Genomic DNA, 26,345 nt, shown 5'->3' on the forward strand with positions numbered 1-26,345 from the left:
GACTAGAGTTACATTTGGCACAGTCTGCCTAAAGAGGCCAATAGCATGCTCTCATTTTGGGTCAGTAATTTTGGCTGGCAATGGATTTTAACCAGAGATCTGCAAGTTGAAATAATAATAAAAAAAAACCCTTCTATTTTTATATTTTAAATGAAATACCCTGCACTTGCCAGATAATAATGACACTTTATAAAATAGAGGAGACTATTTATTTTAGGCAGATATGTTTCCTATATACAATTTTAGTGGTCGAGGTAAGCCTGCAGTCTTGTGTCTTGCACTTCATAGCTTAAATGCTTGTTTTTGTGATTTTGGAAACAATAACGTACAGAAGATGAATACTGCATTGAAATTCCAATCTCAGCTTGTTCTTATGGCTTAGCGCAAATGGGTAAAGGATAAAAATTAGTTAATTTACAGGGAAATATATTACTATGTCATAATTAGTTAAATTTGTTTCTTTCTCCAAAATCCTCTCCTTTCTGTTACCTAAGCTATGAATTATCCAGCCAGTAGATGTAGGTCCTTAAAGTCAGAAACCATAGTGACAGTCAGAAGATGTGGCTACAAAACTTAGTGGGCACTTAGAAGGAGTGCATTTTTATAAGTCAGTTGCTATAGCTGTCCTTTAACAAATCAGTTTGAATTAGCAGCAGAGGAGCCTGTTGCTATTCCTGTTCCCCAACACCTTCAGATTCATCTGTTAGCTCTTGTTGTTGCCAGCCCTCATCTTAAATTCCTAGGCCAGGAATCTGTGTCTGCAGGGAGTGCTGAAGTAGGTTTGGCTCCACAATTGCCAATATCAAAACTTAAAGCAAACATTGGAATGGGCTCTACAAAAGAAACTTTTTGTGTATGCTTTTACCAGTCTTCACCTAGTAATTATTTATTCAACTTCCTCTTTCCCAAAAATATTTATATAAATAACACCTCTGACTCACGGTCAAAGAATAAAACACAGTATCATTAGCAATAGACAACGAAGGAAAAGGCCCTTATTGAAGAGCAATTTATGCTCATTTTTTTCACTGTGTCTAGTTAAACTGCTATAGCCCCAGGGATGGCTTCAACATAAAGATGAGCCTGAATTTGTGTAGAATTAATTTTGGAATGTCTTTGTTCTGTACTGAAGGAATGGAGCAGGGTGTAGTGAGAGAGAGAGCAGTGAAGATTGCATTCTGGTTTTAGAGGTGTCTTCTAGATAGTTCTAGCTGATGGACCTGGGGCTGGGCTGTACCAGATGGATCCTGGCTTGAATCCATATTAAAACAAGCTTAATGGACTTTTTTTTCACTTTTAAATTGTGGCTCTGTGCTTTGACAAGTTGCCTTTGGTGTGGTCTCTACCTAATCTGTCTCTATGGCTTCCATATCTTTGTTCAAATGATAAACTGAAAAGGATGTTACAGTTTCAGCATACCTAATAGTGCCCAGAATCAGTCTGTTCTATGACAGTTGCAACCATAGGTAGCTATTAAATGTATGCAGAACATCTGTGTTCAGCTATGTGCTTTTAGGAATGGGACTGTAAGGTAAATACTGGTGTACATTTCTTTTTCTATATGTCACATACACAGAAAATAAGAAATCAGTTTATCACTGCTAAATAATCTTACAGTAGCTGTTACTCCAAGCATATATTAGCTCATTTTATTTATGAGAGAAAGAATGTGAGACATCTGTAAAACAAGCATATAAATAAATATGAGTGGCCTAATTACCTGAACTTGAGTTTGAAGTGTTAACAGCCCTTTGTTTTGAACTGCATAATATATAATGAACCTGTTTCAAAATCTGGTGAAGCTAATGGACAGTTAAAACCAAATTAAGTAGGTTTTGGATCAGATCCATACAGAACTCAGAAAACGTGTTTTTCCTAAAATGTCTGTCTGGATTTTTCTGTAGTTTGTGAATCCACAGGCTGGTGGGACTGAAGTTGTACATACACTTTTTCTTTTTTCTTTTTTTTTCTTTATACACACATATATTTTTGCCCTAGAATATTTTAAAAGTTGATTTAAGGGGTGTGGTGCGTCCTGGATGTCCCCAGGCTTCCTTGATATTCTCAGTAAATTTTAATGGATTCTTTCGCAAGTCTAATCTGCATTTCCCAGTATCTATCATTCAGAAGCGTAGTTAATAATCAATTAGAACCCTGCAGGAGAATACTGTCTAGAACTAATTCCACTTTTACACCAGAATAACTGAACTGCATTATAAGCGTTACATCTTGATGTTTCTGCCTTTGGAAAAATGAAGAACCAAATAAATGAATGCAGGAATCCAGCCTACAAAGTAGAAGTTGAATGAAGTGGCCATGGATATTTCTTTTTCAAAAGCCTGTTTTTGTATCTGAGTTGGAGGACTTTAATTTCTTCCTGTTCTTTTTTCTTTTTTCCGCTTCTTTTTCTGCTTCTATTTCTGTTTTCCCTAGCATTTTTTTAATATACTTTTCTGAGGGGCAAAAAGTAAGATTAATCTGGCTAAATTACTATCAGTTATTGTTTTCTTCTTTATATCCTGCAGCTTTATTTTCTGTAGTGTATGTAAGTTTAGAGTTTTGAATATTGTGGGAAAAGGTTTCACTGGCATCCATTCTTGCCATTAAAGTACTTCCCATCTGAATATTGCCTGCCAAAGTATGTGGTATCCTGTGGAGCAAGAGGATGAGGACATAGATTGCAATGAAGCTGAACAGTTTGCACTTCCTAACAGTGACACCAGGCATCAATCTTTTGTAGACAGCCCAGAATGCAGGAGAATAAGAACACTGTCACTCTGTTTCTCTTTTTCTCTTTCTTTCTCTCTCTCAAAAAAAAAAAAAAAAAAAAAGAAAGAAAAAAGAAAAGAGAAGAGAAGGGGTGGGGGGAGATTTATCCTTTTTGTTTCCCATTTCATTCCAGCAGTTTCCTTCTAAAATCCTCCAAGATGAATATATTAACAAATTGCATAAGCTGACATTTCAGTGGCAGAGAAGCTTATAGAAAAAAATATAATAATTATAAACATATACAAATATATAAGAATTCTGAGAAGTAAAATATGTATCTAGAGGCTTTTTTGTTTGTTTGTTTAAAGAATTGACTTACTTTCAGTTCTTTTTATCATCCAGCAAAGTAGTAAAGTGCTGATTTGGTCACAGCTAATGTGTTTCACACATTTATACTGCAGTTGGACATCAGTATTCAGCATCACCGAGTTATATTATGCAGGCTGGCAAATACTCAGAACTAAGGATTACCAGCACTGCAATCACCCGTATTTGGAAAAGCTTGACTCAAGTCTGCAGCTTGTATGAACTGACATAACTCTATAGCTCTATTTTGCACCAGCTGATGAATATCTCCTTTACACAGAAATTGGATGCAGTTTTTAATTTTAATAAATATATCTAGTTCAACAGAATGATTTGTGATTGAGCAATTAATGAGCCATATACTCCTCTTTGTAGCAAAAAAAAAAAAAAAAAAAGTGGAAAGAGCTAAGTGGTGCAAAAACTAGTTAAAGAAATGAGCTGTGCAGGTTGATATATATAATGTCACTCAATCAGGAGGTTGTGAGAGTACCAGATGGGCCAACATTGCCATAACCAGTAGGAACTCCCACTGAAGAAAGGGTAACCAAAGGACTTTGGCCAAATAGAGCAAGTGTACCGGGAAGTGTGACATGCTTGGAATTGTGACGTGTCTTGAGACTGGGTTCACAAACTGGATTTGATGCTATGAGGTAGCTATCTTTTAAGGTACTGTGACACTGATTATTTATTTATTTTGTAATAATCAGTGCTGTTTTCAGGCTATTAAACTCAAAAAATCTATCATGAAAGCCAGTGCAGGCAGAAAATGGCTGTGCTTCTTACAACCATGAAGGGATCAACAATGCAACAGTTGCTACCATCCTGATTCCTCAAGGTCCGAAGATACAGCTCTTTGCAGCAGGGATCAATTAGAACTCAGTCAAACAAAACTGACCAGCCACAAAGCTGCTCCAAGCAACTAGAAAACTGGCTCTGGGAATGTGTGAGAAAAAGGTTGCTCAGGCAAGCTGGTATAACAGAATTTGTGTGAGATGCAGCAGTGGACTAAAAAAATGTGAATGAAGTCAGAGACTGAGTCAGTATGAATTAATTTCTGAATCCTTACTTTGTAATTGTTTGTGGTTTTCCATGGTGTTTGTGGAGAGAGACTGTTCAATTCTTGGGAACTGTATGAAGGGCTTCTTACAGGCTGTGGGTTAGGACTGACCTGCTGTAATGAGCTTAGGCTTGTATTTGTATTGATATAACTGTGATGCAGAAAGTGTGATTTGTGTAGCTTAGCTTCTTAGAGAACTGCCCTTAGGATTAAAAACAGGAAGTCTTGGGGAGCACTGGGACTTTTTCTGGTCATTCCATTGATGTCCTATGTAACACAATGCTTCTATTGGTTGAGTGGTCCATTGTTTTTGACCTGTTCAAGCTCTGCTTTTCTAACCATGTTATGTCTTAAATACTTTACAGATTCAGAAGTCTATGGGAGTATAGTTTAGTCCTCAGATTTTTGCTGTGAGGGGATATGATCTAGCCCATTGTTTGTTCTGGGTAGCATATGTAATACTTTGGCTTGTCCTGGGTCTTCCCACGTTTCCCTAGACCATTCTGCATCTTAAGTTTCGCAGATCTTATTGTGGATTTTCGTGTGGGAGAAGTTTTGTGTTTTCAACTGGTATGGCAGTGGATCAAACAGGAAATTTTGGCATGTGCTTAGATTCTGGAGGCAGGTTTTGTAGAAGATCGCTCCAATTTTTGGCTTGTAAGGCATGGGAGCATATACAGTGTATTACTTGATTATAAGTTAGCCCACTCACTAAATAGTTTGCTGACCACATAGAGTAATTCAAGAAGAAAGCTGAAAAAGAGATAATACTAAACAAAGAACGGAAAAAGCACATCTTGCATCATGGAAATATCAGTGCCTATGGAGGTTTCCTAGCAAAGTTGCTGGATTACGACTAAATATGCTTCAGAATTGCATATTGTAGCATTATTTTCAGTTTGAGTCTGCTTGTGTGAATGAAGCATTGTTTATGCTGTAATTATCTAAATACTGCAACATTTAATTGTGAAATAATCAAAGAGGCATAGATTGAGCCTTGAAGGGGTGCTTTTGACTTCTTTCACTCCTGAAACAGACTCTGGCAACAAAGGCTATAGTAGTCGGGTTCTCCTAACCAGCCATGGAACTCCTGTTTTCTAATTGCTGAGAATTTATCTCGTCAGTTATATGTGTAGGTGGGTGCCTTCCAATAAAAATGTGCAGAGCAGGAAAGTTCAGAAAATTTTTGATGCAATACAGTAAATCATTTATAATTTATGACTCAATCACAGTTCTACTTACGGCTTGTATTTTGGTTCATAGCTGAGTATCCCAAACATACAAACTATTACTAACACTCAATGTAGCCAAGGCCACAATGTCTTATTAAAATGACATCTTAAAAATAATAAAAATAAAAAATAAAGAAGGATATATACAATTCTCTGTATGGAGGCTTCTTTGTGTGTGGCATTTGATATAGTCTTTCAGATATGTCCTTGGATCTAATCTTGTTCTCATCAAACCCATACAGCCTTATGCTTACATTAAAGTGACTGAGGGAAAAACTTGTTCCTATGAAAATTAAATTCACAATATAAAAGAAGAGGAGGCTTTTGGCATACAGTGTGTCTTACAACAATTATTGAACATTTAAATGAAAAGCATAAAGAAAAGTTGGATCAGAAGGGTAACAAAAGAAGGACTACACCACAACAGAATTATGAGTCAGGTATGGGTCATATAAGTACTTTTCAGATAGAGGTGATGATTGATCTGTGTAGGAAGATTTCTTTTTTTCATGGTTTAGCAGGCATGGTGGTAATAGGTCAATAGTTGGACTAGATGAACTTAGTGGTCTTCTCCAGCCCTTATGATTCTGTGTGAGATTTAATGGATTCTAGGGTGATTTCATAATTTTAGTAAAGGCATCCACAGTGTCTCAAGACACAGGGTTATTTTTTTATCCAACTTTTATTAAAATACAAACAACAGCAACAACCACAAAACCAGTAATAAAGCATGAATTTCTGTCTCAGTGGTCGTCCATCCAATACAGAATTCAGGTGGGAAGGATAACCTTTGAAAAGAGCTATACATATAACAGATCTGTTTAAAATTTTCATAAGCAAATCAATTAGGGCAGAGCAGGAAGGTCATGAGTAATCAAACACAAGGTTTTGTAAATAAGTGGAGCTCATGGTTTATTGGAGAAATTAAGCAACATGCATTCTTCTCTGTTCTGCCTTACAAAGGTAAGAATAAAATAGGAGTGACTGAAAGATTTACCTTTGGGGACACTTTAATCAACTATTCTGGAGCTTCTACTAATTCTGACAGGAGAAAAGTGGTCCTATGGCATGATCACTTTTCATTTGCCATGCTGGGGTCAGGAGGGACCAGACGGTGAAAATTTCTTACCATGTGTCTGGCTTTGTGAAGTTCATTGTAATCTGATAATCTGTAGCAGCAGGACATGTAATGTTCCAATCAATTTGCATCTTTTAAGTAAATAACTCCTTCAGTTAATCACTATGTAAGAAATATATCTAATCATGTAAGATGGCAAGTATAGTCAAATTAAATGTTTTAAGTAGATGCTAAGAAGAAACTTTCACCTGTTCTCTTAGCTACAGTCAGTATTGACTGAAAGAGAACAAATCTTTACATGGCTCAGCATATTGATATGGACATGTTTCGAAGTCATCGTTTGGCTTTATTTTTTCCAGTTTTTCTTAGATTCAGAAATCTAAGTTCAGTAAAGCTACATGAAAAGACATTGTCCCCTTTTAATTAAAAGATCCATCTGAACTTTTAAACTAATTAAAGATCCTTCAAATCTTTGTCATTTAATTGATCTTAGGATTGTGAAAAATTGAGGGTTTAAATGGTGCAGCTTCTTGAAATTACTACAGGTTACTTGGAAAAATATATTTTTTCCCATTCTTAATCAAAATGTGATGCGATGTGGAAATCTCTGAAATAAAAAAGTCTCATTTTGAAGTTCCCATGTCCTGTGTTCTTAAAGAGTGTTCTTAAAAACTAGTGAAAATAAGTGAAGATCAGATGCTCTATTTGGATATAGGGAAGATGAAAACAACTACATCTTGCTACTGAAGTTAGTTATTGTTTAATACACTGAATACATGAATATTTTCACATGTTGCTTAGTATAAATCCTGAAGTATTCAGCATATAATTCTGTGAGAGAATGAATGGTGAGCTCTAGGTAGATGGGAAAGGAAAGGAAATTGGTGCTGTATGTTGTGGATGATGGATGGGTTATCATCTGGTCCTCACTTTTCTCTTTAGTTTGTCAAGTCTATATTAAGTTATCTCAGACTCAGACTTGCATCTATTGAAGTCATTGGGCTCAGAGCAAGGGAGAGATTTGGATCCTAATCATAATCCTAAAGGAAAATGAAGACCTGTATTTTTAATTTAATTTTATTTTTTTACTATTAGCCCAATATTTTAATTCTATTGATAAAAGAAAGAAAATTAGAGATTAAGGGAACTGAGTGAGAGAGAAATAGGCTTTTGAGGAACCTAAATGTAGCTTTGCAGCACTGATGAAGAATTGGTTATCAAGATGCTGGAGCCAGGCTTTTTGTGGGAGTTTCTGACTGGATATAAGGAAATATTTTTCCACCACGGGGACATTCAGACCTCATGGAATGGGTGATGGAGTGTTTACATGGTTTCTGTCTTTGGAGGTTTCCAAGGCTTAGCTGACTCTCAGGAACCTGGTTGTTGTTTCTGGTGTGAGCAGGTTAGACTAGACACCTCCTCTCATCTTTTCCAACCTGAATTATCCTGTGTACTATGATGTTCCCTCACCTCAATCAAAAAGAGTGATTTTGTGCATATGTGTATTTCAGTTATGTGTTTTTTACATTTTCTGTAGCAGTTTGACTTAGAAAGCATCATGAAAAATTTCTTTAGAGCATTAGTTAGCAGTTCCTTTGGCTGTTTTTTTCCTGTGGCTTCATTTGTGACTGTTCATTGGTGTGATCTACAAAACAAGATAATACTTCATTAAAAAAAATAAAAATAAAGACCGTTAAAAAAAAAGCAAAACAAAAAAAAACCCAACAACACAACAACTGTATCTTGCTCTTATTTTTTGTCATTACGTAATAATAAATATTAGAAAGTATGTGTTAAATGGTCTTTAATAAATTCACTCTCATTCAAATAATGTTTTTTTCATTTTGCTTCAATTCATCATCATTATACATGAATAAATAAATGAAACCACAACCCTTTTATAGACACATACTTTCCTGTTTTGGGTAGGTAATGAGCAATCAGCTGTATTCTTTTTTTATATTTGCAAGATGTTTTTTAGCTGTAATGGCGGTAATATTTTTAATGTGCTAATGGTTACAGGTTGAGTTTTGGGGTGATCCATTTCACACTCATTCATGATGTTATTCTTCTGTTTCAAATAGAAGTAATGGATGATAAGTTTCTTCATGTTAATGCTGGGGACAGAAATTATTTCTGATCAAGGAATTTAACACAAATGGTGACACTGATGTCAGCAAGAAGATTTAGGAGGAAGATTTAATTCGCTTAACTTCTTTTTCGCAGAAAAACTGAAATAGCTTTAGCAGTTAAATTACTTTTGATAATTTTTTTGTTTATGTCCCCAATACTCCTGTGGTATTTTTTGAGTGATAGATGAATTAGGCTGTCTTGCAGATCTGAAAGGTTAACATTTTACCAATATTCAGTTACCTTGTCTTATACTGTTATTAGTGTAAGAGGTAGTTTAACTGAAAAATGAATGTTAATAAAATGTCGTTTTAGTAATTCGTTTTGAAAGCCATTTGACCTTAACTAGAATGAAAGTAGACTGTAAAAATCATCATAGATTCTCTTCCTTGAACTTTTCACAATGCAGAAAAATGACTGAGGGAAAGAAGCAAGATCCAGTTACTGTACTCTGTTTGTACAGCTGTACTTCATTGAGTGGAGTCTTGTGTTACACACAGTTTGTGATAGGAAGTAAATGCTTTTAAAACAACTAAGGAGACAGGTCTTTAACCTCCACCTTTTCAGATGCTTTGTTCACTCATTTAGCTTCTGTTGAGGTCTTGGGAAACATTTTAAATACAAATTATTATTGAGTACTGAAGCTCACCTGAATAATTCATCTCCTAGCGAGGTCATTAGGCATAATAAGTCAAGATGGTTTGTTAGTGTTATTTTTGTAGATTTTTTTTTTTTTTTCAAGAGAGATCACTAATTCTTGATACAATGAACTCTTGCTGCTTCAGGAAGAAATGCCTGCATAGAAGTAAGAATTCTCTGGTTGAATGTTAAGTTAGTTTTATGATAACTGAACCTACAGTTCAAATTCAGCAATGGTAAGGATTTTCAGTGACATAGAAAATGTGCAGAAATGAAGTTGTCGTGCAGTCTGTCAAAAACTCATTACATTTTTAAATCTCATCATCTAACATAAGTCTGTTATTTCCTGTTTCAAGACTGTCAGGTCCAATGAAATGGTAAAGGCACCTTAAGAATCATTCAGGGGATTTTTTTGGCTTTACTTCACATTGCAAACACACATTAATCAACAGGCCTCTGCTACTGAATTGAAGCTTGATGCTAGATAATTGCAAGCCTTTAAATACACATTATAAGATCATTCTGTGAGTAGTATAATATCTGCCAATGGCACTTCTCTAATTGCTCTGGTGAAACAATTCAGTGGTGATGGTACCAGACAGCTGGTGGACAGCTAGTTCACTTGTAATTTCTGTAATCTGCTGAGGCTTGATGTATGCTTTGGCTCTTGGGATATATGTGACCTTTAATTAATTTTTGTTCTATATAGACATTATTTGACCTACATTAGCCAAACACTTTCTCATTTTGTTGTGATTAAGATCTTCCTCATTGTTTGTATCTTTCTATCTGATGCCATGAATGTTTCTAGCTTTCTTTTTTCTGTCCGGTTACCTTCCACTTAAGACTGTTCAGATATCAATATTCACTTTGAAGAGACCATCTAAATTTGCACTTAATGAGAAAATGCCTTGAAATACAAATAAGATTTTGAAATATTCTTCTTCACTGTAGTACAACAGAGGTATCACACTTTCAGAGAAAAAAATAATACTGGTTTTGCCCTTACTCCAGCAATATTTTTGAACTGTAACACAAGAGAACAATTGCTGTCTTTTGACCAATTCCAGAATTTCCAACAGTTTCCAGCAAGAAGCCATTTGTTTTTCCATTTGTGTAAAGAGTGGGCAGGCAATAATGTTTTGTGGTCTGTGGTGTAAGTGGATTTACGTGCTCCAGAAAAGCATAAGAATAACAGCAGATGCCGATTAAGTTGTTTAAATATGAAACATAAGATTTTTGGAACATTTTGTATCTCCTTCTAGTGTTGATTTGTAACTTCAGTAAACAATGATAGCTTTAAGACACAATCCTTGTCCCTGTTAACCCCATAGAGCACCTGAATTAATTTCGTTAGCTCAGACTTTGTGACTGTTTAGCTCTCTTCTCTCATCTCCTTCTGTCCATCCAGTGATGGCTTTAGTTCCTGCTACAGTCTCACCCTCATCAACATAAAAGTTATGCTGACTTGTATCTGCTTATTGACATTTAACCCAACCTACTGAAACTCAGCTCTGAACACTAGTTTTTATTACCTGCTATATGCTATGTTATACTATGTTATAATAGCAGAGTGTAAATTGGAGGATTAATTGTATTTATCTGAAGAAAAATATAATAGGAAACAAGTATTACTTTATTCTGTGGTCCATGCATCATTAGAAATTGTGTTTTGCAGAGGTAAATATACTGTGGGCAGCACACCAGGTACATCACAGTTCTGAAGATTACAACTTGTTCACAGCCCTGAGACAATCCTTTCTGCAGAGATACACCTCCTGGGTAAGTTGCACAAAATTTGACTAACAGTATCACCATGATTTAGTAGAAGTGAAAATACAATGTTTATTGCCTTTCAAAACAAACAACAAACAAAATTAATTATTTAAGATATTTGATTCTGGAAAGCAAAGGAGGTAAAACTGAAAAATCTGAAAGTCATAAGCTTTAGAAGTACATTGATCAATGCTTTTAGAGCAAACTTGAAAAGAGGTACAGTAGTTAAGTTTAAGAAGGGTAATTCTAGGTCTTTTTAATACATTCATAATTTCCCAAGTCAAAGAGGATAGTTTTTTATTTAGTTCATGCGGAAAATACAGGAAAAGTTCAGAGTATAATGTAACTACTGTAAAATTTGTCTGTGTAGCTGAAAGGAGCAGAGAAAGAAACAATTAAAGATCACTTTGGACATGCAGGCAGATTTATTTGTCTCTGCTTGTGACATATCTGTCAGCACTCAAGTCAGAGAAATATGCCACCACTTTTTCCTAGACTTGTTTCAGTTAAAATTTAAATGGTGAGCTGTGTACACATCAAACAGAAAATGAGATAATTGCTCATTTACAGATTTATGAATGTAGATTTTCAGATACCTTCATAAATTGAACATACTGTCCCATTTTTAGCTTTGGGCTCAGGATAACTGCCACTTTTCATCAGTTGCTCTCTCATGTTCTCTTTTGAATGGTTTTGTTGTTTTGTTGTTTTTGTTTTTTAACTTAGATTTTTTTTTTAATATAATGACTTCAGAATTTGAACTATCTACATTAGATTTTAAAGTAGCGTTTCATATATATGTATGTATATAATGTATATATATATATATATAAAATATGTAAAAGCTGTGCCCCACTGAAGTGGAATGTAGGTGGGTAGAAAAAGTCATCTGTCAATCTCCATGACTAGCATATGAACAACTGGATTGATGCTCACATAACTGAATATGGATTTAGTTCATAATGTTCATAATGTTTTCAAGAGCATAACTTAACTTAAAGCAGTAGGTTCCAAAAAACAAAAATACAGGTTTTTTGGAACTTGAGAAAGAGATATTGTTCCTTAGTTTTGTATCTTAAGCTCTTTTCTATATATTCTTGTTAATTTTATTCATAAAGTAATCATCTGATGTTAGCAGCAGTGCCTCAACTTTAAATGGCCATAATGAACAATAGTGGAAATATTTCTGTCACATCTCTGCTTCCTATATAAATACGGCCATGTTAAAGATTTAACCTTTGAACATATACCCATTGGGACCATATGTTCAAATGCTTAACAACAACAATAATTCAAAAGAGACAAAAAGCCTGTGTGTGTACAGATGGGTGTGTATGAGCACTTTGTCTGCTTGCGTGGTTCTGAGGATGATGCCTTTGAGAGCACAGAATATTCAGGGAGGCCAAGATGTCTGGTTTTCTTAGGTTCAGGACCACACTGGTATCACTTGGCAAATAACATGCTTATTTAACATTGATTTGCTTTGAGCAAAGGGAAAACAGTATAGGAATCCATAATATTGTTTGCAGTGTTTTTTTCCACCAAACATTTGATATTTACCAAAGGGTTTCATTAGTGCAGATATGGGGATTTTCTTCTCTCCAGAACTTTTGAGAGGTGGGCTGGTTTTCTTTCTCCAAAGCCTTTATGTGCGTGAACACAATTCCTGCTAATTCTTGTACTTCTGTTATTTTTGGACTGCCAGACGTTCCCAGAACTCCATGAATGTATCTGCTTCGAAGCTGAAACTCACTCAAATCTTTAGCTAATCTCTGAGAGTGGTCTGATGTCACTGAAACTGTACTGCTGAATACAGTTTCTATCCAGTTTTGTGGGTGCTGTGAGAAAGTCATAGTGGATGTTGTGGGATTGTGAGACTTTTCTGTTGCCAAATCTGTATGTGTTTTAAGTTAAACATTGTAAGATAAATAAATCAGCATATCGATCTGTGTGGGTTGTTCTTGGCCTGACTAAAAAGATGTGAAATGAAAGAGAAGAGAAAAACGTGCTTTAAGTATAATCAGCATGAGCTGTAGTGACCTTGAAACTGAATGTCTGTCACTTCAAATCATTAGCACACAAAGCATTTCCATTTGTCCAATGGAGAGGCTTTGGAGAAGCAGACCTACTGTTAGACTGAGAGGTGGTTTTGAATTCCATTTGGAGTGAAAATGATGGAAAGAATTTATATTAATTTTTAAGTGGACATCAGTAAGCTAATGTTATATACATGTTTTTCAACCGCTGAAGTGCTTTGTTAAAGCACAACTGCGAAAGGAGAATGCAGCTTATGAACCATGAAAAGATGTGTCTTAGTTCTTTGAATACAACTTTCCTCCAAGAGTAAGATTTAATTTCAAATTTATCACAGCTGTCTAATTATTTTAGATCTAAAGGTTTGAATTATACCTGTTGTTTTAAAAGTGGTGGAAATGTCTGTGTGTATAATTTTAGAAGGGAAACAGGTAACTCTTCATTCCAGCACAGAATCTTTTATTTCCTGATGAATCTTCACAAAAGCATACCTTATGTGAACTAGCTAGCTAGCTGGAGATAGTTTTCCTGCAGAGCATCAGAGCATTGCTGTGCCCCATATCCCCATTTTGCTGAGATCAGCTGCCTCCAGGAGCACAGCCTGGAAAGAGATGGGCTCAGCACTTAGACCTGTTCAGGAAACTTCACCCTTCTGCTAACCTTCGGGATATTCACATCTTTCCATTTCTTTGTGGAAGCATTCATAAGCTTTTACATAAAATTAAAGACAGAAAGATAGAGCATGCCCAGTTCAGAGAGTATTCAGCAATGTGGTGGACATACACGGTTCCAAAAAGGCCAGTGCCTTAATTATTGACACACAGCTGTGATGCATACATCTCTCTCCACTTCCTCAGTGAGTGCCTTTCCCATCAGGTTATCACTCACTGTGACTTTCTATCAGTTTCTCTTGCTGAACTGACACTTGGGAAACCATTTGAATGTGACAAACATTTTTCTTCAGTTTTGACCAGAAATTCCATCTCTGAGCCAGGAAAGCTTTTCTTCTGCAGATTAGTGAAAACTGGTACATTTCAGGAAATGTTTTGATTCCATAAATTAGTATTTCCAGTGAAAAACTATTATATGATTCTTTTTTTCTTTTTGATGATGATCTTGTTGCAGTGCAACCACAAATGGGAGATTTTTTTTATTTTATGTACAAGGTTTTCATCTCTATGGCTTCAGCTTTCAGAAATGATCTTTCAAATCCTTTCTGTATAAAATAAAGTTTACATTGCAAGGTAACATGAGGCAGCTAAGAAAGCTTTGTCGATTTTACCTACTTACATGAAACTTCCTTCATCCCACTATTTAGTAGGGAAATTCCAGTACTCATTATGAGAAGTGAGCTACCAAATAATTGTAAAGATGATCCTTTCTTCCCCTCTGAGCTACCTGTAAATACCAGGTAAAAGGGAAAAGCATGTTATCTCTAACTCTGCTTTAAATCCTGCAATCACTTCCATGAATAATCTGAAAACCATCTGTTTTTTCGTTTTTTTTTTTCAATCAACTTTCTCTCTGTTCTTTTTTATTAAAAAATAAATAAAAAATTCCTGCTCTTATCATGCCATTAGACAGGTACAATCAATAATAAGATAAAATTGCAGTAAGTTTACTGGCCATGTGTCCGTGACCTTCCTTGGCTTCGTTGTAAGATTTTGAGAAAAAACATGCCAGCCCTCTGTCTGTCATGAGACAAATATCTCCCAGCCTCTTTTCTTGGAGCTTACAGCGCTTTTAGTAATTGAATACCGGGGAGTCCAGGTTGGTGGTAGTCTGATCTGCATTAAGCATTTAACTCTAAAAGATGTCTCATACTCACCTCACAATTTCATGCCTAAATGCCCCACCTCTGTGATGACATCTATTGCTCCTACCTTCAGTAAGAGTAGCTATGAATTTGTGTGAGTCTACTGAGATTGAGTGATTATTAGGAACTGAATATGTAAAATATACCACTTCAGCATATTTTTTGTTTGTTTGTTTCAAAAAATGTTACACAAACTCTTCGGTCTTCAATGACTGATTAAAACATGGTAATTGATGTTCTCCAGGTTCCAGAAGCTCAGTGTAGTCCTTCCACTACCTTTGAAATCCTTTACATCTTGGAAAAGAACTTCCAAGGCACTTAAACAGGAACTACGTAGTATAGTTTGTGGGGTATCTGTAAATCATCAAGTCTTTAAGCGTAGCTTTTGAAATCACTCTCCCAGTTCTACCAGGTAATGCTGAAGCTACTATGTTTTAATGGCTTCTTTCCAGTGTTGAAGCCAGGAGACCAAGTTGGAGTTATCTGTTGGCTCTTAATGGAGAGAAATCACTGTAGTGATTTTTAAGAGTATCAATCACATCATGGAGATAGAAGTGTATTTGTTTCACAGCCCCAGCATATCTTACCTACTGGGTAGACCTCTTGACAGAAACGGGAGGAATATCAGCATTAAATACTGCCTGTTGTTTTTCTGTACACCTATGTTTAAGGAATTTATAGCTCAGGAGACCTGTCATGGCTATCAAATTGCTTTCTCTGACAGTTCAAGACCTCATTTTATGAGAAGTACAGTAGGAATTTGAATCTATTTAGGGAAGAATTAACTTCTCAATTCAGCTGGTGTAATCCAAAGTCAGGTTAAAAAGGGGAGGAAAAAAGGTAACTTTTACATGTGAAAGTCTTGAAAGTCTTATCCTATTGCTCAGCCAGTTGAGCTATTGATTGTGAAATTATTGGGACTTTTCTCCGTTTATAAGAAACCATTGTATTTCCTAAGGAGACATTTTGCTGAAACTACTTCTGTGCTAGCACATCTTTCTAATCCAGTAATATTTCCAAGTTTTAAGAGAGATGCTGTGAGGAAGTTAGGATAAGGGTTTATAATCAATTTTGAAAGCGGAGAAAACTGCCTTACACTTCTGGTGTTCTCAAAGGGGATGGTAAAGCTATATTGATATAAATTCACACCTTGTTTACTCTGTGATAATTCTCCCCTAAAAGTGAAGCCTTCATATCAAGGAGATGTTGCTGTCTATCTGTGTAATTCAGAGAATAAATGTCAGGACTTCTGAATGCTTTTCTTGATTTTACTGCTTGCTCACTTTATGACTTTTGACAAATAACTTTCACAGCAATTCATGAGTCTTGCACCTAGGGAGGAATAATGGCATGCACCAGTACAGGCTGGGAGATGACCTGCTGGAGAGGTCTGTAGAGAGGGACCTGGGTGTCCTGGTGGACAACAGGTTGACCATGAGCCAGCAGTCTCATGGCCAAGAGGGCCAGTGGCATTTTGGGATGCATTAAAAAGAGCGTGGCCAGCAGGTCAAGGGAGGTGATCCTCCCCCTCTACTCTTCCCTGGTGAGGCCTCATCTGGAGTACTGTGTCCAGTTCTGGGCTCCCCAGTATAAAAAAGACAGGGATCTCTTGGAAAGAGTCCAGTGCAGGGCCACAGAGATGGTGAAGGGCTTGGAGGATCTCCCCTGTGAAGAAAGGCTAAGTGAACTCTGTCTGTTTAGCCTTGAAAAAAGAAGACTGAAAGGGGACCTGATCCAGGTTAATAAATATCTGAGGTGTAGGGGACAAAGTGGCAAGGCGAAGTGTGTGGAGACAGGACAAGGGGAAATGGACAGAAACTGCAGCACAGGAGTTTCCACACAAATGTGTGCAAGATCTTCTTTACGGTGAGGGTGACGGAGCAGTGGCACAGCTGCACAGGGGGGTTGTGGAGTCTCCTTCTATGGAGATGTTCAAGACCCACCTGGACGCCTACCTGTGCAACTTGGTGTAGGAAACTGCTTTAGCAGGGGGTTGGACTCGATCTCTTGAGGTCCCTTCCAACCCCTATGATTCTATGATATCTCACTTGCTATTCCATGTCTAGTAGCAGTGAATTAATCAGTAAGTATCTATTCTATCTAATGCCTACATTAAAGAGACATTTAAAGATGAAATTATCTTGTGCAGTGCTTTGAGATCCTGAGATAATTCTTCATTATATCATCGCAATTATAGAGTGCTAAGTGCATGTTTTTTCTTCATTTTCCAGATGTTCAACTTACCAATGGCTCTTTTTATTCCACCATCAGTGTTTGCTGTTCATCTGCAATTTAATCTACTTTACCAGTTTTGGATACATACAGAGGTAAACCCCTTTTTTTAAGCCATGCCTAAACATTTAGCCTGGAGCAGTGTCCTGGAAATCCACTAGCAGCTGATTTATTGTGTAAGAAAAATCTTTGTCTGACTTCTTTAAAGAGAAACATCTGTTCATTTTTATTCCTTTTTCTGAATATATATTGCTAAGTTTATAAGAAGCAATGAGGCCAGTTGGTCCCAATTAGATTAAAAAAAAAAAAAAAAGGAAAAAATGGTAACTGTATGGAATCAAAATTTTTTGGAATTTTAATACTGTATTTTCCTATTTTTCAGCTTATTAAAAATTTCTGGCAGATAACTGCAACTGATTTAATTTCTAAGATAAATATTACAGGGAAAAATATCCAAAAAAAAAAAAAAAAGATGCTTCTTAAAGGTTGTCTTGAGTTGCAATTGGAGTCAGAAATTATTCCATTTAGTGCATGTAGTTCTCAGATGAAAAGATTTTGTTTTCTGATAGCTATTTATTTATGACTGCACCTATTTTTTTTTTTTGTTTTATGAGTGCATATGTAAAATAGATTTTACATACATATAAAGTTAATAACCCAGTGCAATTATTAGTTTCCCACATTTGTCAGGTAGTTGAACAGCCTTCTGCCTTCCCCCTCCTGCTACTTTTCCACGTTATGTCAGTAAGTATGTGTGTTGATAGCCCCTACTAGGCTGCAGGCTAATTACCCCTGCAATACTTTTACTCTCTTGATTACTCTGATGATTCAAATCCCTTTTTTCTTCCATAGTTTCATTATGGGATCTATAGGACAATCATTTTGGAAAAAAAATTATTCTATTTATTCGCTATTCTAGGTGATAATAAGTTAAAAATCCTTCAGAGGACTTTAAAGCAATTTTCATACTGTATGAGCCAAGTTTAGACAGTAGACTAAACAGGAATGAATTTCATTCTCAATAAAAAGATAAGCACTTCTTACTGCTAAATTATTGTGTCGGCAGGAAAACAAAGGATCTTTTATATAGATCCAGTTGATCTACTCATAGACCGTTGTTTACAAAAGAGACATATTCTTAGAGTCAATAATATTGAAATTGTGATGTGGTTAAAATTTAAGGACGATAAAGGGCCTGGATAAAGGGCTCCTCTCTTATGAGGAAAGGCTGAGACCTGAGTTTGTTCAGACTTAAAAAAGAAGACTTAGTGGGTATCTGATCTACATCTATAAATATCTAAGGTGCAGGAGGCAAAGAGGTGAGGCTGGACTCTTCTCAGTGGTGACAGGATGAGGGGAAACGGCCACAGACTGAAGCATGGGAAGTTCCACACAAATGTGTGTGGGAACTTCTCCACAGTGCAGTGACAGAGCAGTGGCACAGCTGCACAGAGAGGTGGTGGAGTCTCCTTCTCTGGAGACGTTCCAGACCCGCCTGGACGCCTACCTGTGCAACCTGGGCTAGGGAGCTGCTTTGGCAGGGGGTTGGACTCAACGATCTCTAGAGGTCCCTTCCAACCCCTACAATTCTGTGATTCTGTAATCAGTTTAAATACATTGAAGTCATGATTTAAGGTCAAAAATTATATCGAAATAGAAATAGAATTACACCCTATTCTTCTCTGAAAGGTAGGGACCTAATAAACAAGAGAATATAAAGGAGTGGAAATAGCAGCAGCTATTGTAGACATGGTGGTTTATACTAGTCAGTATTTTTGATGAAGTTAAACTGATTTCTAACTGTTACGCTCAATTTCATTTGTTTTGTGACAACTGTTACAATTTAACTTTTTAGAGATTTTTCCCTCTGGATTTCTTTTTCTAACAGATATTTTCCTAATAATATTGAAATAATTGTAATCATTGCTTATTTCGATGAGAACAGATAAAAAATGAATCTGCAATAGTGCATGAAAGCAGGATCCCAGTAAATCGAAGGAGAACAATTTTTGGTTCAGTCCAGTCCTATGTAGGCCAGTGGAATGAATCAGTTAGTGGGTGCAGCCTTAACTGGGCAGGGAGAAATGTTTCTACGATTAGACCATGAGGGAAGTTAAAAAAATAAATAAATAACTAAAATAAAATTTTGGTTAAAGAGCACTAAAAATCTAATTTTTCAAAAGCCACAAAATGTTTCAGGACTGTTACTGACAGACAGAAATACTCCATTTCAGTTTATTTTCACAGGTGATTTTGAGGGTCTATGGCTTATATTAAACTATATCCTTCCGTTATGCATTTATAACAACCAATAAGTTAGATGCGTTTATAACCTGATAGACACCTGTGAAAAAAACAGAAATTAGTTTCTGTTGGTTTAGCTGTAATTTTTATGAGATGTCAAATTGTATTTGGAAAATATCAACTGAATCAATCCCTGTTGGTAGTAATCGTGGAGGCAGATTATTGCTTGCCTGTTTGATCATTGATATGCATTAGTTTCTGTTTAATTTTCTAATTTTGGGAAAGACTGTAATCTGTGCCTTTAACCATACTCATAGAAGTCATATTTCTTAAAGCATCTCTTTTTCCATTGTTTAAGACTTCCTGTATCATTAACACAGATAAAAGTGATGCACTCCGGTTAACCAGGAATAATATGACTGAAAGCAGGCAGGAAGAGATTGAGAAACAATTTAGCAGGCTGACAAAAGGGAATTAAAATCGATCTAGATGTAGTCCAAAATGTTTTGAGTTTACTGATTCAGTAAAGCTTAAACTGGCTGTGTAAGAACGCCAAATATGCCATATTTAATGCCACCTCCCCCACAAATTCACAACTATGGCACACATAGGAGAGCAAAGAATGTGATTTCAGAAGGGCACTTCTGTGCTGTGTGCAGGTTGAAGCTTGACTTCCTTTAGCTTTGACTTATGCTCTGTCTTCTTTAAAAAAAATCAAAACGATAGAAATTGTGGAGACTTCACATTTTCATAAGGTGGGAATTCCTTTTCTGGCCATGCAGAGCACATAAGCTGTCAGCACATGTGAATCGTTATGGCCCAGTCCTGAAGTCCTTAAATCCATCATCTCTTTACCTAGGAAGACAGTCATATTCAGAAATAATCTTCAATTTTGAAATGGAAGCACAAATTCAATAAGGAAATTAAGCACGTTAAAAAATGTAGTAAAATTAAGTGAAATACATACAAGTACATTAAAGTTCTTTTAAGTAACAATATACTTGTGAATACCAAGTCAATATCAAGATCTCTTTTTTAAGATCTAGTGGACATAGATGTCTCTTTAACTGAAACTACTTAATGGGTGCAGTTAGAAGAATTATAAATTATTTAGAACAATGTGATACTTAAATGGCATTGTTAGCCATCAGATAAGATATGCAAGAGGATAAGGAGCAAAGGTCTTAAACTAAACGAATCCTTAGATTATATATTTTTGCTTAGTGGATGGTGAGACAATCATGCAGGCTGCCCAGAGAAGCTGTGGACGCTTTATCCCTTAAGGTGTTCAAAGCCAGGTTGGATGGGGTCCTGTGTGGCCTGGTCTGTTGGGTGGCAACTCTGCCTAGGCAGGGGGTTGGAACTGCATGAGATTTAAGGTTGATTCCAACACGAGCCATTCATTGATGCTGTGATTCAGTACAAAGTTGTTATACTCTATATTCAGGACCAAACAAGTGAGATTGATCCTTTCTTTTCTTACATATTCAATTTTTCCATTTTCTAATGCCAACCTTTTGCACATAGTATGCTCCAGTCTCTTTTAAATAAGCAATAAAGGAATGCAGAAGCAAATGTATAAAAAGGGTTATTTAAAATATTTTCAATAGTTTAGCAATTTTTAAGCAACTTAGAAATCTATACCTTAAAACTGAAAATGAGATTTTGTATTAAAAAAGCATTTCAACAAAATTAGTTGACTGTAATGTGCTTTGAATTTTTGCAGGGAAAAGGATGCTTTTGATTTTTGTGGTTGTTCTGTTGAAGGGGAGAAAGATTTTGGTAATAAACTAAATTCTTCAATAGTGTGCAAAATTGAGATATCTCCTGGTGGGTTTAAAAAGTAATCATTCCAAGGCTAAAGATTTGTAAAGGCACACGTGCTTAATGTATTGTACTGTAAATAGTCCCTATATGGTCAGTAATTAAACAAATTTAATGTGTAGAAGATTTTGCAAATGTTCTTGAATGTAAGTGTACTGGATAACAGTGGAAACCAAGTGTGATTAACTAATTGTTCCCTCACTAAGATGAAAAGCAAAGTGGTGTTTTTATCTATCTATTTATTTGTTTGTTTGTTTATTGATGTTTAGTGTAGTTGTTGGGTTTGGGTTTTTTTTTTGTCATTTTTTAAATAGCCAATGTTGTCAGTAAAAGGTAAAATCAGTAATAATCTAAGATGTTCCGTATAATTGTGAAGTTGAAGTCTCTTCAATTTTTCCCTGGAAGTTCACTTTAAATTCAAATAACATATGCCAACAAAATCTTTCATTTTCTATATTCTAATATATTGGCTCATTCAGTGAAAGAACCACCTTCTATTTAATTCAGCCACTATAGCCAAAAATATATGAGTCTGTTTGATGTGCTGCTTCAAATCAGAAACACACACAGCTGTCGTATTCAAGTTACTAGGGATTCATCTAAAAAGTTACTGTTCATGAGACTTTTGCAAAAGGTCATCAGAAGAATGGATGCAATTTAGAGGCGATATACAGCCAATCTCCTAGTCTGATATTCAAGTTTTTACCTGATAACTCTCAATGCCCCCTATGATTGAACTGGGGTTGCCAGAAACAACCTATGCTGCCTGACATTCTTCCACAGAAGCTGGATGTTTTTCACTGTTACAAAGATAGAAAAATCATTCTAAAACTAGTTGGGAATTAACTAATCACTGATTTGCATAAAGAACAAAAATTTTGTTTTGCAAAAGAAAGTTCTAGTCCTCAAAAACTCAGTTTTATCTGCCACAAATTGCCAACTCAAGCATTTACCATGGGGAGAAGGAGAGAGAAAATATATCAATAAATACCAGAGAGATAAAAATACTTCATTTAATCCAGACATGGCTTTTGTAGGTCCAAATAGTATACTTGATAAAAACAATAGAACTCAAACATGATTCCAGGAAACAAATAGATCTCACTACTTCAGCCCAGTGTATCTGACAAAAATGACTTATTAGGTTTTCAGACCAGCCTAGAAGATGGAAGTCTTACTGTCATTGCAGTTGCCAGGGAGCAGAAAAGTACAAAGCAAGCAGCACTATCACTAAGCAGTAATACAAGCAATAAGTGCAAACAGTGTTCCACTTTTCCATGCTTCACTTCCCCCTGGATGGAGGAAAAGTATGATCTTTCTAAATATCTAAAACATTCAAGTCAATTTTTTTTTTCTGTATTTAAGGAATAATGTAGGAGAGAGGAAATAAAACATTCCTATGAGAGTATTCCTGGGTTAGATATTAGAAGCCTGATGTGGTGGTTGGTAACCCTGTTTATAACACTGGGGTTTGGAACTAGATTGTCTCATAGGTCCTTTCCAACCTATGCAATTCTATGGTAACTTAACTGTTTCTTATCTAGCTCCTCTTTTAGTTAAGCTCATGAATAGAGAAGGTCTTAAAAATATCTGAATCATTTAAATGATCTGACTAGTTCCCTGAGCTTCCTTAATTAATTCTGCAATTTACCATGCAGCTTAGGAGCTGTGATCATTTTCATTCAAGAACTACCTACTCAATAATCAACTTGATTTGGAAGTGTGTGATGGATTGGCAATATCCAGCAGAGGAACCCTTCCCTTCTCCTGCTGGAGTTGGATCACTAGTGAGGCCAGAAATGAAGAATATGGACAAGAATATAAGCAGAAACTTGATTTATCATCCTAATAATTAAGTCCTTGAGTTTGATTGTTGACTTCTGCTCCTTGCATTAAAGACTATTCTTGCAAGATACAGCTCTGAAATTTTTAATTTAGCAGTATTGGGTCTCTCTATTATTAATCTACCTTTAAAAACCCTAAAACCAAAAATTTTATTTGAAGAATTTTATTTAGATTACTCATGGCTATTCTGTCTGAGAACTATCAAGATGCATGTGAAATGAGATACTTAGAGACAGAATACATTTCAGTACATTCTGCATTCTGCAGAACAATTTTAACAATCTATTTACCAATTAAAGTTAATAAAATACTGAAAGGATACTAAATTAATGTGAAGATAAGTTAGTGAGACCAAACTCCAGAAAAAAAGAACATATATATATTTATATTTATAAATATATTTTTATATATTTCTCAACGTTTTAACAAAGTTACATTTAATAATCTTGGGTTTTGCTCATAGTTGCATTCATGAAGAATTTAATTTAATTGATTATGCCTTCAAAAGGAAAATAATAAAAGAAGTGTAGAATGATGACTGTATTTTTTGTCTTTTTAAAAAGGTTTAGTGAAGTTCATTATATTTTGTTTGTTTCAGGGCTGGTGTATGATTTATTGCTCTCTGTTTTTTTTCCCCACAGTCACCAGCATGTATTTGTCAAGCTGATTACAAAAATACTGAAATTGTATACCAATTTTTCTCCTGGAGTTTGTTTAAAATGCTTCACTTGATATATGACTAGAAGAGTGGCTTCCATTGCACTCTGCTATTTGTAATATTGCAATTAAAACAGTAAATTAGTGATGGTTTTCTTTCATTGTAGTGGACAATTTGACTGACATATCCAACGTGTGCTTATCTTTCTATAAGAAGGCTTAATTAGACCTTAAAAACAATTTAAAAAATTTTGAAATATTGCATACACTTACTGAAAGTGGTAGCTGAAATATTCATGTCAGATGTCCATTTGATTCAAACCTTACCTTCTGGTTAAAGTGTAAACCAATGAAAAGTGACAGCAGTCTGCCTTCAAGATAATTTATTATAAACACATTTCTTAAGTCTGTGTGTTTATTATATAAACAAACCCTGAACTTGACTATCCATTAAAACTAGGCTTTCACGTCCCATTCCTATAATCCAGATTTATCAGAAATTCACCCCCCTATTAAACTCTTTATGATCCCAACAGGCCTGATTCCTTTGGCTTATTTTATTTCTAAACTATAAATATTGTTTTTTCATTCCACAGTGTGGAAATTTGGCTACATCCATTTTACATGCTTACTGGAATAGAAAACAACCTAATCAGATAGGAAAACAGTTGGCGGTGTATAAATCAGGGTTTGCTGAGGTTTTCAAAGTGTGAAACTGGGCAGACAAGCATATATCCTAGGAGTTCTGCCTTTCCCTAGCCTCCCTGTTGAGAATTCACATGGCAAATATGATCACTGGGGCCATCTGTATAAATACATGGACGTGTTGTCCTGAATTAACACAGCAGCTCTATTGGGAATGTAATTAAGGTCTTATATTTAAATTTCCCCACAAAACTGTCTGAAATACAGATTTATATACCAGGAATAAAAATCTTATTTTACTTTTGATGAAGAAATACCTGTTCTACTATCAACTAGTCTAGCTGAAACGCCAGAGTTAAGTTCAAAGTGCTCCTTAGTGATGCTCCAGGGATGAATTTACCCTCTTCTGTCCTGCACATCAGTAACACCATGATATTGAAAGTCATGCTCTGCTACAAACAGATTTTCCTATACTTGAAGAAAAAAGGGGTTTCTTTTTGTTTTGGTTTTTTTTTTAGCGGTGCTTTTACAGTAACACTGCCTCCTCTGCTCTGTCAACATTCCTTCCTAACATTCATGTTGAAACAGAGTTAAGCAAAGATTCATGTTGTAGTGGTGACAGGAGGAGTTGTTACACAAGATGTAAAGTTTCCTTTGGATTTCATGTCACGATTTTTTCTCATTATTTAAACAAGAACTACATTGAATTGGTGCAGGTACCAGGCAATAAAGATTTCCCTTGGTGCTGACAAACTCTGAGACCACAAACGGACGTGCTTACATGCCACAAGAGATTGCATGATGTTCCTTTTCCTTTAGGCAAGGGATTGCTGTCACAAAGGAAACATCTTTATATTAGAACTGCTATTATAGAAAAAATATGTATTTGTTACTTTATATGAAGATTTGACTTCTGGAATTTTTTTATTCAGTAAACTGTGGAAAGTTTGTAAGCACACAGCTTTTAGCCTACCTGTTTTTTTAAGCTGTTCCTGAAACTGCTTCAAGTGTTCTCACAGTAATTCTGCTTTATTGGTTAGCAATACCTTGGTGCAATAACGTAAAAATATGTAGCTTAAAAAAAGAAGAAAGGAAGGAAGAAAGGAAGGAGGAAAAAAGGAAGAAAGGAAGAAAGAAAGGAAGAAAGGAAAAAGGTATACATGTTTTGAGAAGAGATCTTACAAGACTTTTCTGAATGATGTACATAAGATACCCATATGTCAGTTTCATGTGTAGTTTATCAAATCTATTTGCAAGGTGTTTTCCAGTGCAAACAGGAAGAGTTTTGCTGGAATGTTGCAGTTCACTGTGGGTCAGTGACATGGTATCTTAGGTGAATATGATGTGTTAATCAAGAGGGAAAATAGGAAATGGGGTTTTATTTAGAACAATAGTTACCTGTATCAAGGAAACTAACACAAGTATACCCTCCTCTCCCAGCCACATTGGTCAACATTCTGACATAATCATAAGATCATACTAGGAAAGGAGTTGATATATATAATTTAAGCCTAATTGGAGATTTTTTTCTATCCTGCAAGATAACTTAAAGATGGTGATATAAACTAGAATTATTTATATCCACAGGCAGAGTCCTTTTCCTTTCAGTACAATGAAATAGGGTTTGCAATAAAGGCAGTAGAGATATTGGACCATGACATTTCCACTGTATATTTTTAAATTTTAAAACTAATTTCCAGTAATAGAGAAGAGACTGAAATAAAGCATTTAGTGCCTAAAAAGTTATAATAGCAAAAGTATATTCTTTTTCCAATGAAAATCTCAATTGTAAGCCACAAAATATGTGACTTATTCTGATATCATATTGAATTTATTTGATATTTTTTATATTTTTAAATTGGACATTATTTTTCCAGAAATTTGAAAATGTTTAATCTAAAAAGCCATTTTGAATAGAAAGTGTTTTAAGAAAGAAATGATCGGATGTCTTGAATGACTGAGACCTGGCAGTGTATATATCTTGGTGATTGTTTGCAACTGCAGAGTGTGCCTGGTTACTGCTACTATATTTACCTAAAGCACTGTGATTACTGTTCTTCA

At 35.5% G+C, this 26,345-nt stretch overlaps 1 protein-coding gene across 1 annotated transcript in view; it reads left to right on the plus strand.

The window, feature by feature from the left end:
• The window catches only part of AGMO (alkylglycerol monooxygenase), a 182,658-nt gene that overhangs the window by 69,096 nt on the left and 87,217 nt on the right, over window positions 1-26,345 (plus strand). The window contains exons 5-6 of the mRNA XM_065752692.1: window positions 10,890-10,993; window positions 17,069-17,164. Coding sequence (XP_065608764.1) covers window positions 10,890-10,993; window positions 17,069-17,164 — 200 coding nt within the window. The remainder of the gene's footprint in view (window positions 1-10,889; window positions 10,994-17,068; window positions 17,165-26,345) is intronic.

This window comes from Cyrtonyx montezumae, unplaced genomic scaffold (genome assembly GCF_038088225.1).
Source record: "Cyrtonyx montezumae isolate F1298 unplaced genomic scaffold, pur_monq_1.0 scaffold_8, whole genome shotgun sequence".
In the NCBI taxonomy this organism is placed as follows: Eukaryota; Metazoa; Chordata; class Aves; order Galliformes; family Odontophoridae; genus Cyrtonyx; species Cyrtonyx montezumae.